Source organism: Onychomys torridus, chromosome 16, assembly GCF_903995425.1.
Source record: "Onychomys torridus chromosome 16, mOncTor1.1, whole genome shotgun sequence".
Lineage (NCBI taxonomy): Eukaryota > Metazoa > Chordata > Mammalia > Rodentia > Cricetidae > Onychomys > Onychomys torridus.
In genome coordinates this window covers 7,191,171-7,206,934 of record NC_050458.1, presented here as the reverse complement: position 1 = coordinate 7,206,934, position 15,764 = coordinate 7,191,171, and the positions used below count along the sequence as shown (strand labels likewise).

Sequence of the window (15,764 nt, the reverse complement as noted above, 5' to 3'; positions counted from 1 at the left end):
CCCCAAAATAAACTGGGAATCACACTGTCACTATCAATTCCAACCCTTCCCTCCTCCAGGACTTTATCAGCAAACAAGCAGTTGATCTTTCCTCATAGTTTAGCTCAGAAAACTTGTTATGTCACTGTCACTGGGCAGAGACATTGAGGGCTAATTTACACTGGGTCCAGATAGGGTTATTCTTTGTGTCATTAATGTAAATATTTGAACTGATGAAGAATATATGAAGGATATTAAATTCACTGTCTGAAATTATATAGATAATGAAGTCTATGGGCAAAATGATTTTTAAAACAAATAATAAATGAAGAATGAATAATTTTTTCTTCCCAAGGCTGGAGCAGAATCACACAGACAGGTGTCAGGTGTTAAGCCATCTATCCAGGTGACATGTGTAGTTATAAAGATCTACAGGAAAACCAAGTAGGTTCCCACTGTCACACTTTTCAAAGACCCCTCTCTTAGATGATACATTAATCATATTTCATACTTGAGAATTCTCTTTGATGAGTTTCTCCGACATCTACTATCGTTTCTAATTCTCATTGTCCTAGTTAGAGTTTCTATTTCTGTAATGAAACACCATGACCAAAAGCAAGTTGGGGAGGCAAGGGTTTATTTGGCTTACACTTCCACATCATAGTCCATCACTGAAGGAAGTCAAACAGGGCAGGAACCTGGAGGCACGAGCTGATGCAGATGGTGTGGAGAGGCATGCGCAGATGGCTTGCGCAGTCTGCTTTTTTTTTTTATAGAACCCAGGACCACCAGCCCAGAATAGCACCGCCCACAATGGGTTAGGCACTTCCCTCATAAAGCACTAATTAAGAAAACACCCTACATTCAGATCTAATGGAGGAATTTTCTCAACGGAAGCTCCCTCCTTTCAGATAACTCTAGCTGTGTCAAGTTGACATGAACTAGTCAGCGCACTCATTATTCACTGAGTCCCATTGATTTTGTTTTCAGAATGCCTCCTCATTTCTATATTCATGGATACCGTCTAATTGGAGCTCACATTTTGTTTGGACCATTCTTATAGTCTCAAAGCTGGTTTCCTTATTCCCAGGGACCAATTGTTCCGGCTGTTCTAGCTGCTTATAACGAAGCTCTCTGTTCATGTTACTTCCTTCTCAAAAACACATCAGTGCTGTCCGTGACCAGACGGCAGTATTGAAGCAATCGATTTAGTGCCAGGGTCTTCAAAACCTCTCTCTAGTTCTAACTTCTGTTGACCCCCCTTTCTCCATCTACTCCTACCACTAACACCCCCAATTATTCCACTCTCTTTCCCCTTGCTTCAATATTCTAGAGTATAATCCAACTTTCCTCCTTAAACTTGTGTTATTACAGTAAATATCATTGTAACAGCAGATTTTCATAATCCTTTATAGTTCCCATCATACATAAAGGTATAGTTATATAATCTTTAAATATGATCTTTAAAACACTTGAGTATTTCCCTAACATGTATGAAACTGTATAATTTTCTGAAACAGTAAGATGATTTACTTCTGGGATTATTAGAAATAATTAAATAAATCTTAGAGGAAGTCTTGTCATATACATATATGAACCCTATAAAGGTTCTATATTAAAATTTCTTAAAGTAGATTTGCCAACATTTCTGGTTCACATAAACTTAAGTTGAACAAAATTGTACCTCTTATGCTTATCTTTTATCTTCTCAAGGCATTGCCACCTAGTTTATCAGCATCATAACCTATTTTCTTTTGAGTATTTGGTATTTTATCTAATATTTACATGATCATCTCACAAATCTTAGGTCTGCAATAAAAAGGGCAGATAATAAATATCGTAGGTGCTAGCAGAAAGCTTTAAATGGGAATGGAAAATGAAGTTGTCAGCATTTAAACCATTGTGTGTAGTAATCTGGTTTGTCTTTTAACGTGATGGGATTTTTGAAAAGTTATCTTCAGGCTTCTATGTGCCATCATCTTCATCAGTGATGATGCAGCTGGTTTATACTGAGCATGCACAGATGTAGCTCCTTGATGTAGGAAATAGGATACAGTTCTGTTTGGGTTAATAGAAATGTTTTTCTCTTTGGGTTAATAGATAAAAGTCGTTCACTTTGATCCCCAGAGGAGGCTTAAGTGTTTGATCATCACAACAAATGCATCTTCTTTGAATTGGTTTACAGCACAGTGGTAAAATGGATGAAAACAGATTTGTGGCAGTTACCAGCACAAATGCAGCCAAAATCTTTAATCTTTATCCAAAAAAAGGAAGGATAGCTGTAGGCTCCGATGCTGACATTGTGATCTGGGACCCAGAAGCCACAAGGTAAGTCTGAGATCTTGCATTACCTGGTTTTACCCTTGAAGAAAGGCACTAGCTTGCACAGAAACTTTGCCTGGGCTGTTACCAGCCTTTGCTTAATAGGTGATTTATTTCGCTGTGCTCAGGGATTCTAAGCCTGTGCACAAGATAAAGGTTTTGATGTACAAATGTTTCTTTGTTTTTCTTGGCATGGAGGGTGCAAAAGCTGTGTATAACTCTCTGGGAATGGATATGTAGAGAAAACCAATATGAATTTGCCATTCCAGTGCCTGGCAAGTGCCCGAGTTCACACGGAGGGAGTGTGCTGGAGCCCTGAAGAAAATAAAAGGCTTAATTTGAAAAGAGCTGAATTGGAAACTCAAAGTAATTACAGCCTTTTAAACGCTTTTAGATAGAAAGATTCCAGCACAAAAGACATCACTTTTAGTTAGCCAAACTTTCCAGATGAGCTCAGACTCAGCCTGTCATTCCCAGAAAGCTTAAGCCCTTTGTTCTCAATTTCCATATTTCTATGTTAATATTGTGGGTCTGACAAATTCCACCAAATCAAAAAAGCATTTGATGGTGGTTGAGTTGCTGCTGAATTCTTTCTGCAGAACGTTGTCCCCAACAGTACTTGCTTGCTCATTTGCGCTTGTGCTAAACACTGGTAAGGAAGGAAATGCCACACACTTCAACATTTTGTGTGCACATGTGTGCGTACACGGAATTTGATGGGCCTTCTGTCTTCACTATATGGCATTTATGCAAGCTCTAGTATGTTTGGTTTTACCATAGTTAGCCAAAGTGCATAGTTTCTGGGAAGCAGTATTGTTACAGAGCTTCAACAGAAGTGCCCTTGGGCCACCTTCTGGGAAAAAGATGGCCATTTGGAATTTGGAACATGAAGGAAGGTACTATGGCTGAGAGCCTAGAAACAAGCCCCAGATGGTCTTTTTGTGGTTGGCACTATCCTCAGGACACTCATTGTTCCTACCTAGGGTCCAGGTCGTGGGATTGGCAAGCCATGGTCACAGCAGGTAGCCTTTGGCCAAGGCTCCAGCATTACACCTTGCTGCTTTCAAATTCATGCAAAACAATAAAAAGCTGTGTGAGAACCTTAGGTCAGGAAATACCCTGAGATAACAGCCAGTCATAACCCAGGGCCTTTGCTGCTGTGGTAACACAGAGTTACACTTAAAGAATCAATACCTGATAAAGCTAAATGTAGACAGACTTTCTACTAGTCTGGGAATGGAAAAACATTGCTTGTCTTTCTGGACTCTGGATGACCTGCGCTGGCTGCAGGTTGGAGAACTCCTGATTCTGTAAATTCTGCTCTGCAGGGCTGCTACTGCCCAGCAGTCGTCTGCAAATTAGGCCATTGCTCCAAGGCTGGAACCAGGTAGGTCTTTTGAAATACCTTGTGGCTTATGAAGATCACAAGGTTTAATTAGAAAACCCAGAAATTCTCAACGTTCTTCTCTTATGGAAGGACTATGTGAAGAGTAATGATTCCCATTTGAGTCATCAGGATGTTCATTAGTAGTAGTTTGTGCAAGCCAAATGGACCAAGATACTTTGATGTCTAAGACCAAGAGCGGTGATAAGAAAACTGTCTATGAACAGTGTGTGCGGGCTACCTGCGGGCAGTGAGCCCATGGCTTTGATATACAAACCTGTGTTTAGTACTTATTCTGCATGTTCTAGTTCTTTTATCCAATGGAGGGCAGTTTGATGCAGTTCTGTGTTTTTCTGTATCAGAGTGGAAGGAAAATAAAGATATTCTGTTGAGCTATGAAACTCTCCGGTCTACTTTCTAAACCCATGGAGAGCACCAGGAGGCCCCTCCCATGCCTCTTGTCCTTCTTCTTCTTCTTTTTCTTTTGTTGAGGGTGTATGTGTGGAGGCGGGGGTGGGGGGGTTGAGACAGGGTTTCTCTATGTAGCCCTGGCTGTCTTAGAACTTGCTTTATAGACCAGGCTGGCCTTGAACTCACAGAGATATGCCTCCCAAGTGCTGGGATTAAAGGCATGCGCCATCACAGTCTAGTCCTCCATGACTCTTCTTTTTACTTTTTTTTTCCCCCCCCCCCCGCAAGCCATTCCAATTTTTTTTTTTATTGAAAATAGATTTAGATTTCTCCATACTATATACTCTAATTATGGTTTCCTCTCCCAGATCCCCCATTCCCCACCCACCCAAATCCACACCCTTTTCTCTCATTAGAATCCACACAGGTGTCTAAAAATATAATAAAATAAGATAAAATAAAAACAAAGAAGCTGGAGTAGGGTGAAGCAAATAAACTATCAGATTAAAGGGAGGCCCCCAATATGAATTATGCATGTGGGGGGACCCAAGGCTGTCCAGACCAGGGCTCCCGCCAAAGGAAAAACTTGCGGGGCAGATGGCGGAGGGACACACGTGGAAAGTCATTCACACCCAGGAGTTGCTTCCACATAGAGAGTTTATTATAGCCGGCAGTGGTGGCACACGCCTTTAATCCCAGCACTCGGGAGGCAGAGGCAGGTGGCTCTCTGTGAGTTCGAGGCCAGCCTGGTCTACAGAGTGAGTTCCAAGAAAGGTGCAAAGCTACATAGAGAAACCCTGTCTCAAAAAAACAAAACAAAAAACCAAAAAAACCAACCCCCCCCCCCGAGAGTTTATTATAATAGAGAAATGAAGAGAAACATAGGAAAGAGGGAGAGAAGAGAGAGAAAGAGAAAGGAAGAGAGAGGGAGAGAGAGAGAGAGAGAGAGAGAGAGAGACACCACAGGGCAGACACCTCCAGGGAGTGGAGAGAGAGCGTGGATGAGAGGGAGGAAGGGAGGGGTTTTTCCTTTAGGTCAGGACCAGGACAGGGAGGCCTCAAGGGGTGAGGTTTCAAGGGGTGGATCAAAATACCAACACCCTCTCACCTCCAAAAAGCACAAGAAACACAGAGATGCAGAGACACATTCACACACACATAAAACCCATAAAAACACAATGCTGGAGGCATAATATATGTACAAAGACCTGGAAGAGGAAAAAAGGAAGAAGGGAGGGAGGGAGGGAGGATGAAAAGGGAGGGGGAAGAAAAAGAAAGGAGACATCCAGACAAAGAACTAGGAAACAAGGGACCTCTAAAATGCCGCTGAATTTGTTCTGAGTTGCTGGGGCCTCTTTTTAAGCCTCCACCTGGGTGACTCCAGCAGGGCGGAGTTGAGAGTCCTTGGCTGTTAGAGTTCTGCAGGTCACATCAGCTCAGGTACAAAGTGTTGTCTTCCTCAGACAACTGGACAAAGAGAAATGACCGGAATGCAAGGCTGTGACTAATTCCCCCCTTTCTTTTCCACATTTTGCTGCTTGGAGGGTATTTATAGGCTGTGATTGTGCCCCTGAGTCATGCCTTAGGCTATCCAAATTGAAATCACTTTCTCCCAAGCTCCAGTCACTAATCTCTGTAACACTCTTTTGTCTCTCCTCTTGTAGTCACTTGCTTCAGCGTGGTGCGTAATGATCCAGATGTTTGGCTATTTTTTTCATCGTCTATATGTTAAGTACTTAATTTCCCTCTGTTCAGTCTAAGAATGACTAATTTAAGGTCACACTCAAGGCTTCTTTTTGTACTACATATGCATTTATTCATAACCATCTTCTCTGTTTGTTCTTTACCATTTTTTACATAACAACTGCTCTTTATATAATGACTAAATAAAGTTACATATCTAAAATCTTTTTTGGTGAATGAATAGATGCATACAGCCTTTAATTTTGAGTGCTCCGTCTTCATTAGTATAGACGTATCCTTTAGCACGACCAAGAACTCTCACGCTTTCAAACCAGGTCTGCTCATCGTGAATACCCCAGGGCCAGAAATAATGAAAACCAGCACAGGCCAGTGCGACTGGCACTAGACCTGAAGTCCAGCAAGGGCCACTGAAAGAGAGCTTGCTGGGCTTGCTGAAGTTCTGGGCTCCATCCCTGACACCATGCACACCACATAAAGAACAGAGGAAATTAGGTCATTGCATATCTGCTCCTCTCTCACAAAACAAGGTAACTAAAAATGACTACATATATCACAAGATTACCATGAACCAACAAATGTAACATATTTTGTAAGCTAAGATCGCCCTTATAGGGTGCCTGTTTTATGTAGGAATCTGCAGGTTCAAGTCCCAGCATAAACCAGATGTGATGTCACATTACTGTAATTTCAGAACTTGGGAGATAAGACAGGAGAATCAGAAACTCAAGGTCATCTTGGGATATATAATGAGTTTAAAATCAGCCTGCTAAAAAACGTGGGGTGAGGGAGGGGTGCAATTAGCGTATGTTGTTATTGTGGCCTTACCCTTTTCAAGTTTGGCTGTGCTTTGCCCAGTATTTCAGCTAATTTGCCTGTGTTGACCAAGCAGCCAGGTGAACCAAGGGATTCAATTGTACTGATCCCCACATCCTCTCAGAAACCTACAGAACCTCTCATTTTCTCTGCCTCTTATCCAATCGCAGGTAGAAAAATACCATCAAGTTAATGAACGAGCTGAGTCCTCTTTGGAACTTCGACATTTTAAATCTGTATGATTTTTCTCTAATTCATCATAATAATATTTTGCACTAATATGAAATTTGTAGAGTGTAGAGAAAAGTGAGAGGGGGTTGTTGAGGGGGAGGCTTCATGGGATGAAGGATTAGATGAACATTTAAACCATGAGAAAGAGTGTTTTTTAATAGTCCATATTTAAAGGGAGAAACCACGCTGTGTATCTGGGTCGATGACAACACCTGCTTTCTCTATTCTTGGCCTGCTTAGTGTGGGACAGGTACTCAGTTGGGCTATCTGTTCCACCCAGAGTTTATGCAGATGACCTCAACTGGAGCATTTCTGATGCACCACAGTATTTTTAGCCTCTCTGCACTCATCATCCATAGCTTTCTACTGTCCTTAGAGGTAGAGAATGGCCATCATCGACACTGTCTACCTCTCCCCACCCTGCACACTGAATCTTAGTGAATCCTGCACACCTGCTCACAATGCTGCACCATCACTTTCTGAACCTTTGCTATGTTCTTGAGGTGTAGGTGCATTTTTCAAAAGGAATAGGGGTCACAGTGATGGTGTAGAGGACCCCTCTGGACCCCCCAGCTCTTCTCCACTATTACTACCTGAGAGAATGGCATGGCTGTCACAGTTAATGAGCTGACACTGGTTATGAGAGCCTATTCTTCACTCAAGCTTGCCTAGCGCTTACCCAGCATCCGTTTCTGCTCCAGAATCTCACCCAGGATCCTATATTACTTTTAGTCCATGTGTGTCCTGAGGCTGGTCTGAGGTGTGACAGTTTCCCCGCTTTGTTTCTCATTACTTTGCCATTTTTGAGTAGCATCTTGGAGAATGTGTCTCTATTGTGTTTTTCCTCCCAATGTTTTACCCTTACTAGCTCAGGTTTGGGGAAAGAATAATTCAAAAGCCAAGTCTTCCTTTCTGTAAGCCATAAAGAGTGAATGAGGGAGATGTGATGCCACAAGGCTGGGGCTGAACTGGGGTTCCTGGCTGAGGCAGGCTCCTGCATCCCCTGTATTGTTCCTTGGGAGAGGAAGTTGCTGCACGCAACCCCCACTTAATGAGTGAGGTGTTATGCTCTAGACTTCTGTTTGAATTAAAACTTTAAAACCAAGGCGTGGTCCAGCTTAGCCCAGAGTAGAATCGCAGTGAAAGCCGCTGAACAAAATAGAAGATGGTGGTGGCCTTCCACAGGGGGCTGCTGTGACGAGCCAGTGGCTCTAGGGACCCTGGGAAGATTGCCTTCAGCAACAGCTGGGCCTGGAGGAATAGCATCCCTCACGCGTGCTCTTAACTTACTGTACAGGATCCTCAAATGACTAAAGAATGTAGGCACGCAGACAAATACCAGTAAAAATAAGGTTTTCTAAGTGTGGAAGGGTGCCCCATTTTACCCTGTCGTTCTCTTGAAGCAATCTTTTGACTTTCATGTTGAGAGCGGTTTGTCAGCCGAAGTAGACGGGCTTGAAGAGAACTGCTTTTGTGTGCTCACAAATTCACTCTGAGCTGTTTCTCCTCAGGAGTCAGGCTCTGAGAGCCGAGGACATACAGGGTCAGTCCATGGAGAGGAGAGAAGATATAAAATGAAATATTCTCAGTCTCAGAAAAGATGTGCTTAGGATATCATATGAGAGGCTAAAGTATGATGTCACAGAAGTTCAGAGCATAGAGATCATGTATGAGAGCAGACAGGGGCATAACATCACATGACATAAGAGTGGGTGAGCCATCTGTCCTGAGAGTCAAGACTGAAGCAGAAGCAAAGTAAACTGAGGCACGCAGGGAGGAGTCTGGAGTGAAACCATTAAAGCTGAGGACTGTCTCGAGAGAGAAGGCCATCCAGGCTTCAGAGAAGGGAAGGTGAGGCCATCACAGACTGCCTCCGGTTTTCATTTCATTTGCCATAGAGTGAGGTGATTTTTCACAAAAGTTCACCTTGGGAAAAGTGTTATTTAATCAAGGGAAGAAATGGACTTGTCTGAAAGGTGATATTCTGTCTTGCAAGAAAGTACTCCTCTATTCCTATGAATGTGATTTTAACTACAGCCACATGTTAGGTGTGCTTTCTGTTCGATCGTATCATTAGACACTAGATGTTTTCCTGTACAGTTCCTCAAATGGTTTTAGCAAAAATGTTTGCCGGCATGGACTGCAGATAAAAGCAATGTGCATTGAACCCTGTATCCTGGAGGGGGCGCCCACAGCCCACACTGGGCCATCTGAGCGGCTGGTTACATAAGCACAAGGCAGTCTCCTGCGTGGGGGTGCATTTGCTAACGACCTGGGGTCGTCCTGGTACCTAGATGCTTTCGCTTGTTTGGGGTTCATGTTGGTTATTAATGGCATGTTGAAATAAGTGTGCTCGTCACATCATCTGCTGCCTTTAAAAATGAGCTTTACTAAAGGCGCCAAGGGAGATCAGCAGAAAGAAAAGCAGGGAATCCTTACTTCCGTCTTTCCGTTCTTGTTTTGTAATTCTATAAAGAAGCTGCAAGCCTCCAGAGTGAGGAGGCATTTGGCATGCGGTGACGGATAGTGAGAAAGGACTGGAGTGGGTGTGTGAGGGCAAGGGTTAGCTATCCCCATGAGAGATTGATTACCTCAGACATAACTGGCCTGTAAAACAGTTCCTGCAAAATCAACTGCAATACCTCTTCTGTGTCATTGCACAATAATATAAAAGAGAGAGAGAGAGAGGGAGTGTGCAAAGAGGGCATCAACCTTTTATTTTGAAAATGAAGCGTTCCCTGTATCCAGCTTGACAGCCCATTGAGCCAACATCTATCGCTTGTGACAGGAGTATATGTCCTAACGCTTCGCTACTCAGGTCAAAGCTGTAAATCTAAGGACATAGTCCTTATCTGGTTGTTTGACCTATTTTTGTAGAATATTCTGGTTCTTTGATTATGAGGAAGAAATCAGGAGTGTGATTATCATATGGTATTGAGACAGACTCTTATGGTGTCATACAGTCAAAACAGAGATCAGCGAAAGTGGCCAACCTGTTCAAAATCTGATTAGGGAGAAGGGCATGGAAAGCTCCTTGCAGGCCTGCAGGAGCAGCAGTAACTCATGTTCAGGCAATTGAAGGCTATCCTCTGAGCTCCCATTCTCCGGTATTCATTAAAGAGCACTTAGTTACCATGGCAACTGTCCCCTTTCAGTATTTATGAGCGACAGGGTATCTCACAGCATCTCAGGCACACAGGCTCACAGCTGACTACCATGTGCACTGAAACATTTGATGAAGACTTCTAGCTGCTCTGTATGCTGCAGAGGAGGCATATTTTTGTTTCCAGTTGTTTGGGGTTTATTATTTTTTTAAAATTCAATTACAGCAAGCTTTGACCCCAAATACACGATCCTTGAAGGCATTGTGCTGCCTCTCCCACTTAATTTCCTTCCCTTTCTCGTGGGAGATGGAGATAAACGAATTGAACATTTTATTCACAGAAGAGCAGCGACTTGAAGGTTGTGAATATGCCCCTGGCTTCTACTGGGGAGCTTTGTAGGAAACTGAGCAGGAGAGGAAGGCTTTCCACCCTCAGTGATTGGGGATTTTAGGGGAAATGAAGCAATGGGCAGTAAACAGCAACAAGGCTCAAACAGTGATGCCTAGGGTGTGTGACTCCAGCCATGTCATCAGGGGTCGCTTTTAAGAAGCTGCTGGGCATTTTCCTTGAAGTGGCACACTGTGTGCCATCTAATTTCAGAACCATAATCCTCTCTTCTTCCTCTACACACACACACACACACACACACACACACACACACACACACACACACCAGCCCAGCAATCAGCGATTCTGGTTTGAAAAGTTGGTCAGCATGAAGATTGCTTTCCATGCCTGTTGCTAACAGTATCTATGAGGAGCTCCTCAACCGGGCTCATATTATCCCAGCACACATGGGAAGGGATGGGGAGTGGGCACATGGGGCTTGTGTAGGTGCCTAAGTAGAAGCAAGGGTGGTGTGCACCATGATTCCTCGCTGTGTTGTCATGGAGACAGCAAGGTGTTGGGCACTGCTAGTGGACCTGCTTGTGTTTTTGTATATCTGCAGGGGTGTCCTCCACACACTTGTTATGACAGATGTATGTGGTTCCAGGACAGCTTCTTGGCAGATGATAATTTATAGTAAAGTATGTTGAGGTGTGAGTGTTTTGTTTTGTTTTGTTTAATTGTTAATCCACACAAAGTCCAGCCCACTATCCAGGCAACTGTGGAAGTAATAATGTGGTGGGAGGAAAAAAATCTTTCTAGTAAAACCTTCTCTTTAGAAAGGTTGGAGGCTAAACAACTTCTTTGTCTTTTCTGAGCTGGGTGTAACATTGGGAATGCTGCTTGGCTTAAAACAGCATTAATGTTGTTGTTGTCGGCCACCCTGCTGGGCTTAGGACCCTGTACACAAACCCTCCTTGACACGTGAGTGATGCTTGAAGCACTTGGTACACAGCAGTGCTCACTCATGGGCAGGTGGGCAGTTGTTGAATGAGTGGGAGCTGTACCTAGCCAGAGCTGTCTTTCAGAACGCACTGTGTGACGCCTTCACCCAGGCAGGGACTGGAGAGCACTGTTTCACTGAAGACAGATCACCTTTCATAGACACCTCCAGCTTTCACCAAGATAGACTAAAACTGAGAAGTTTGCTGGGTCCTTCTGGCTAAGACAGCCTGATGAAATCAGAATTCTTTGGTGCCCCCAAGAGCTGATCTCTTAAAAATTAGTTCTAGTGAATCTGCGCAAACAAACCACCTAAGATTATTTTAATGCCTTCAGAAGACAGTTGCTTAAAAATAAGTTTGTACTGCATGAAATGAAAGTCTAATTCACACACACACACACACACACACACACACACACACACACACACGTAAATTATCAACCACTACTCACTGCACATTGTTTCAATGTGTTCTTATGCAGCTGAACCTTTCAAGTGAACTAGGAATGATTTGAGGACTTCCCTAGCTGTACTGTTTGGTGTGTGCCCAAAGAAACACAGCTTAGCCGGAGTCACAGAGACCCACCCTATCCTGAACATTTCCTATGCAGAGTTTATGTTTAGCATTAAAATAAAAACCATAAGCCCCAAAGAGAGGCCGCATAAGGGGTGAACTGAACACTTGTCTTCCCCCCTGCCCAGTACACATTCTTGGTTTCTTGTCTCCATATTGGCCTCCATCCCGCTACAGTTCCGGGAAAATACAGGAGCTCAATAATTATTTGCTGAGTGAATGAAGGAGATTTTAGTGCCCTCAGACTAGTGAATAAATAAGTGTTTTTAAATGTTTTTGTTTGTTTGTTTGTTTGGGGGTTTGAACTTTGTTTAGCCGCTCTTGGTCCCTGTTTTGCAGGCCTCAGAGACACCCCTACTTCCGGGTAGTTATCCTAACAACCTGGGCTCTAGGTTATGGTGAAACCCAACAGGGTTCGTGGGGACCAGTGGAAATCTGATGTCAGTACCTACAGGGACTCCTAGGTGTGAATAGTCTGACCCGCCCCTTGGCCCCGCCCTGCATCCTGACGGAAAAGCCTCGTTTTAAGGAAAAATCCCTCTCCTTCCTCTCTCTTCCGCTTTTTCTCTCCATTTCCATGAGGTGTGCACCCTCAACCCCCTTCGTCTCTCCCTTTTTCTCTACCTTTCTCTTTATCTCTCTAGTATAATAAATTCATAAAGAGAAAGATAGGAGAAGAAAGGAGAGCGTAATGGGGAGTCGAGGGTGCACACCTCGCGGTGATGGAGAGAAAAGATGGAGAGAGAGAAGAATGAGGCTTCTACATCCGGATGCAGGGCGGTGCCAAGGGGTGGGTCAGACTATTAACACCAGTGTGGCTGAGATTCAGTGTGCCCTGAGAATCAGTGTGCCCTGGCTTTAGAGAAAGCCTCAGCACAAACGGACCACTCCCTCCCGGAAACGATCGCAGATCAAGTATTTCCGAGAAAGGTCGTTTTTGTTTTTGTTTTCTTGTGGCTTGAACAAGACATCAAAATTCATAATTCAAGCTTTTTGTTTACTCTGTTTTGTTTATTTGCTCCTGCCTTTTACGGAGGAGAGGTTTCCAAATGCGGTCCCTGGACTAGCCATGCCACCACTGGGAATTTCTTTCAAGTGTGGATTCCTAAGTGCTATTCCACATCTGCTCCTTCAGGGGCTTTGGAAACAGCCTAGCAGTCGTGTTTCAACAAACCCTAAGGGGCTCTGATACACACGGCAGTTCCAGAAATTCTGGTTTAGACGCAAAGAACTGGGTAAGATTTAGAGACTCATGAAGTTGACTGAGCTCAGCTGACCCCGAAGGCAGAACGCTGCATCTCACTGTTTGTTGGTTTACTCCTTGAGAGTCCGGTTCTTTCTGGACAGAACTTCTTCCGTATTATATTTTGTTTTGTCCTTTGCTCATTTATTCTATCGCTTAAACCAGTAGATTGGGCCCTTTCCAATGATTAATATACAAAGTAGAAAGGCAAAGTGATAAGACCCCACTTTTTACACCCAACTTGTAAAAGCAGGGTTGCCAAAGAGGTTGTAGCTTTTTTTCCCCCCCTCAACTCCTGTTTGGATTTTTTAAAAAGTTTTCTAAATTTCTCTTCACTCGAGACTGGAAGAGTGGGCTAAGACTGTGATAGTTCAATAAGAAATACCCAGGCATAGTATAGTAGTCACTTTCTTGACAGAAGCAAGAGAGACAGGGTTGGTTTTGGCTCCTGGTTTGAGTCTCGGTCACCATGGTAAGGACGGTCTGGCCAAGCCGCCCAGCTCACAGCAGCAGCGGTCGGGGCAGGAGCTGTTTGCCGCATGGTGGGGCAGAAAGCAGAGTGGCAAGAACCAGGGCCAAGCTACAGCTTTAAAAGGCTGGACCCTACTGACCTACTTCTGTGAACCAGGCCAAGTCCCACCACCCAAAGCTTCCACAGCCCCCTAAAATAGTGCCACCCACTGGGAAACAGACATCCCAGACAAGAGCCTGTAGAGGAAATCTCAGATTCTGACCATGACTCATGGCTTCTAAACCTGCACGCACTTCTGGAGGCCAATGTATGGAAGGCTCACATTTCAGCCCATGTGGAGCATGTGGTAATCACGTGTCTACTCCCGGAATACCTTACTTCCATGGCTCCGCTGCACATTCTCTGAGGTTCTGTTGCTTTATTGACCAGAAGCACAGCCAGCCAGGCTGCCATGGTCCAGCTACTTAGGAGGCTGGGCACAAAAGGAGTTTGAGCAACTGGGCAACATGGCCAGACCCCATTTCAAACAACCAAAAGCAAAGGCTCAGGCTGTGGTTCCGCGGCAGAGCATTTGCCTCCAATGCATGATGTCCCAGGTTCAAGCCCCAATATGGCCAAAAAGTTAAACTATCCCCAAACAAGCACACTGAGTATAGAGGTGAATAAAATACAGTACAGACCCCAGGAGCTTAAGGACTAGGGCACAAATGAAGACACAAAACATCAACCAAGCCAGACTCACAGAAACTAAGCCTGGGGAAGCAACTCAGGCTTGGATCCCTCCTCCCGTCCTTTCAGGGAATACAAATATCTACTTTTAGACTCAAGTGTGTATCTGTCTTTGTCATTCTAACACTTGATCCTCAAACTATTGTCTCGTACCCGAGACACATGAACACAGACATGGGACTGCTTTCTGTGAACCAAGGTCATGATTACAGACATGCACATTCTGAATAAACATCCACACTGACCCTTGGGTTCCTGACCCTGGTCACATATAAGCTGGGATTCCAAGGTCAGGGCTTCTTCCCTATGTTCCTGGGCAACAGACTGCATGTCTCTCCTTGGCTGTAAGAGTTCCCTTGGCTGGTTCATGGCACAGATTCCTGCAAATCCGCCAGGGCGCCTGGACCCCAGCCCAGAGCACATCCGGCTGGGCACATGGCTTCTCTGGACACCAGAAGGCAGTTGACTTTCCAATTTGAAAGACTTTGTGCCTCTCAGCGTCTGCCCAGAGAAAAAGTGGCTGTACACAGGAGAGACAGCTAGGGAAGGAGCTGGGGCAGGGCAGGTTTGTAGCTGTGAACAGAGTCACATCGAACCTGCTGCCTAACTTCCTTCCTCCAACTTGATTTCTCTTTGGCAGGGGGGCAAATAGATCAACACTGCTTTTTATGCTGTGATTAAGTTGCCTGAAGGAAATTTTCCATTGGTTCACCAACCCTGCCTTTAGTACTGTACCTGGGGCTGTAGAGCCTCCTTGGACGTGGTGGGAGGCTTTCCATCTCTCTAGAGCCCACAGAAAGCACCTTCTGCAGGGGGGTCAATTAGGCCTCCCCTCTCGGGGCTAAGTGTGGCACTTCTGCACGGGATGTCTGTCCCTGTGTCTCTGCCTGTTGTCTGATTCTGGTGGCTTTGAGAGAGCAGAGGCTGTGGCTCCATGGTAAAGCATTTGCCTCCAATGCATGATGTCCCAGGTTCAAGCCCCAATATGGCCAAAAAAAAAAAAAATAATAATAATAAAATAACTATCCCCAAACAAGCACACTGAGTATAGATGTGAATGAAATACAGTACAGACCCCAGAAGCTTAGCATCTAAGGCACAAATGAAGGTACAAAACTTCATGCATGCAGCAGGAGTGGGCGATACATAATGGAGACAATGGAAACATCTGCCAGTCTGTCTTTTGATCTGTAATTCCCAGCTGCCCTGTGAACCCTTTCCTCTAGATGTTTTTCTGTATTTGTAATGCTCGTTGTCTCTCCGACTCTTTGAAGGGTGGCTTCTTTACTGTGCTGTTACATTTTCTCCGTGCCTGACCCTCATCTTCTCCCCCTTTTCTTTCTCAAAAGGTAAAGCCCTGACTTTGCTCTCAGCTCTGCTCTCCTGCCAAGCATTTCAGGGAAATTAAGCCTCCCAAAGGAAAAATAATGAAAAGGCAATTTATCCATATTTTTTAAGTGGAATAATT

General features: G+C 44.3%; 1 protein-coding gene across 1 annotated transcript in view; it reads left to right on the top strand.

Moving 5' to 3' along the window:
* The window catches only part of Dpys (dihydropyrimidinase), a 76,917-nt gene that overhangs the window by 32,280 nt on the left and 28,873 nt on the right, over window positions 1-15,764 (top strand). The window contains exon 7 of the mRNA XM_036208465.1: window positions 2,165-2,307. Coding sequence (XP_036064358.1) covers window positions 2,165-2,307 — 143 coding nt within the window. The remainder of the gene's footprint in view (window positions 1-2,164; window positions 2,308-15,764) is intronic.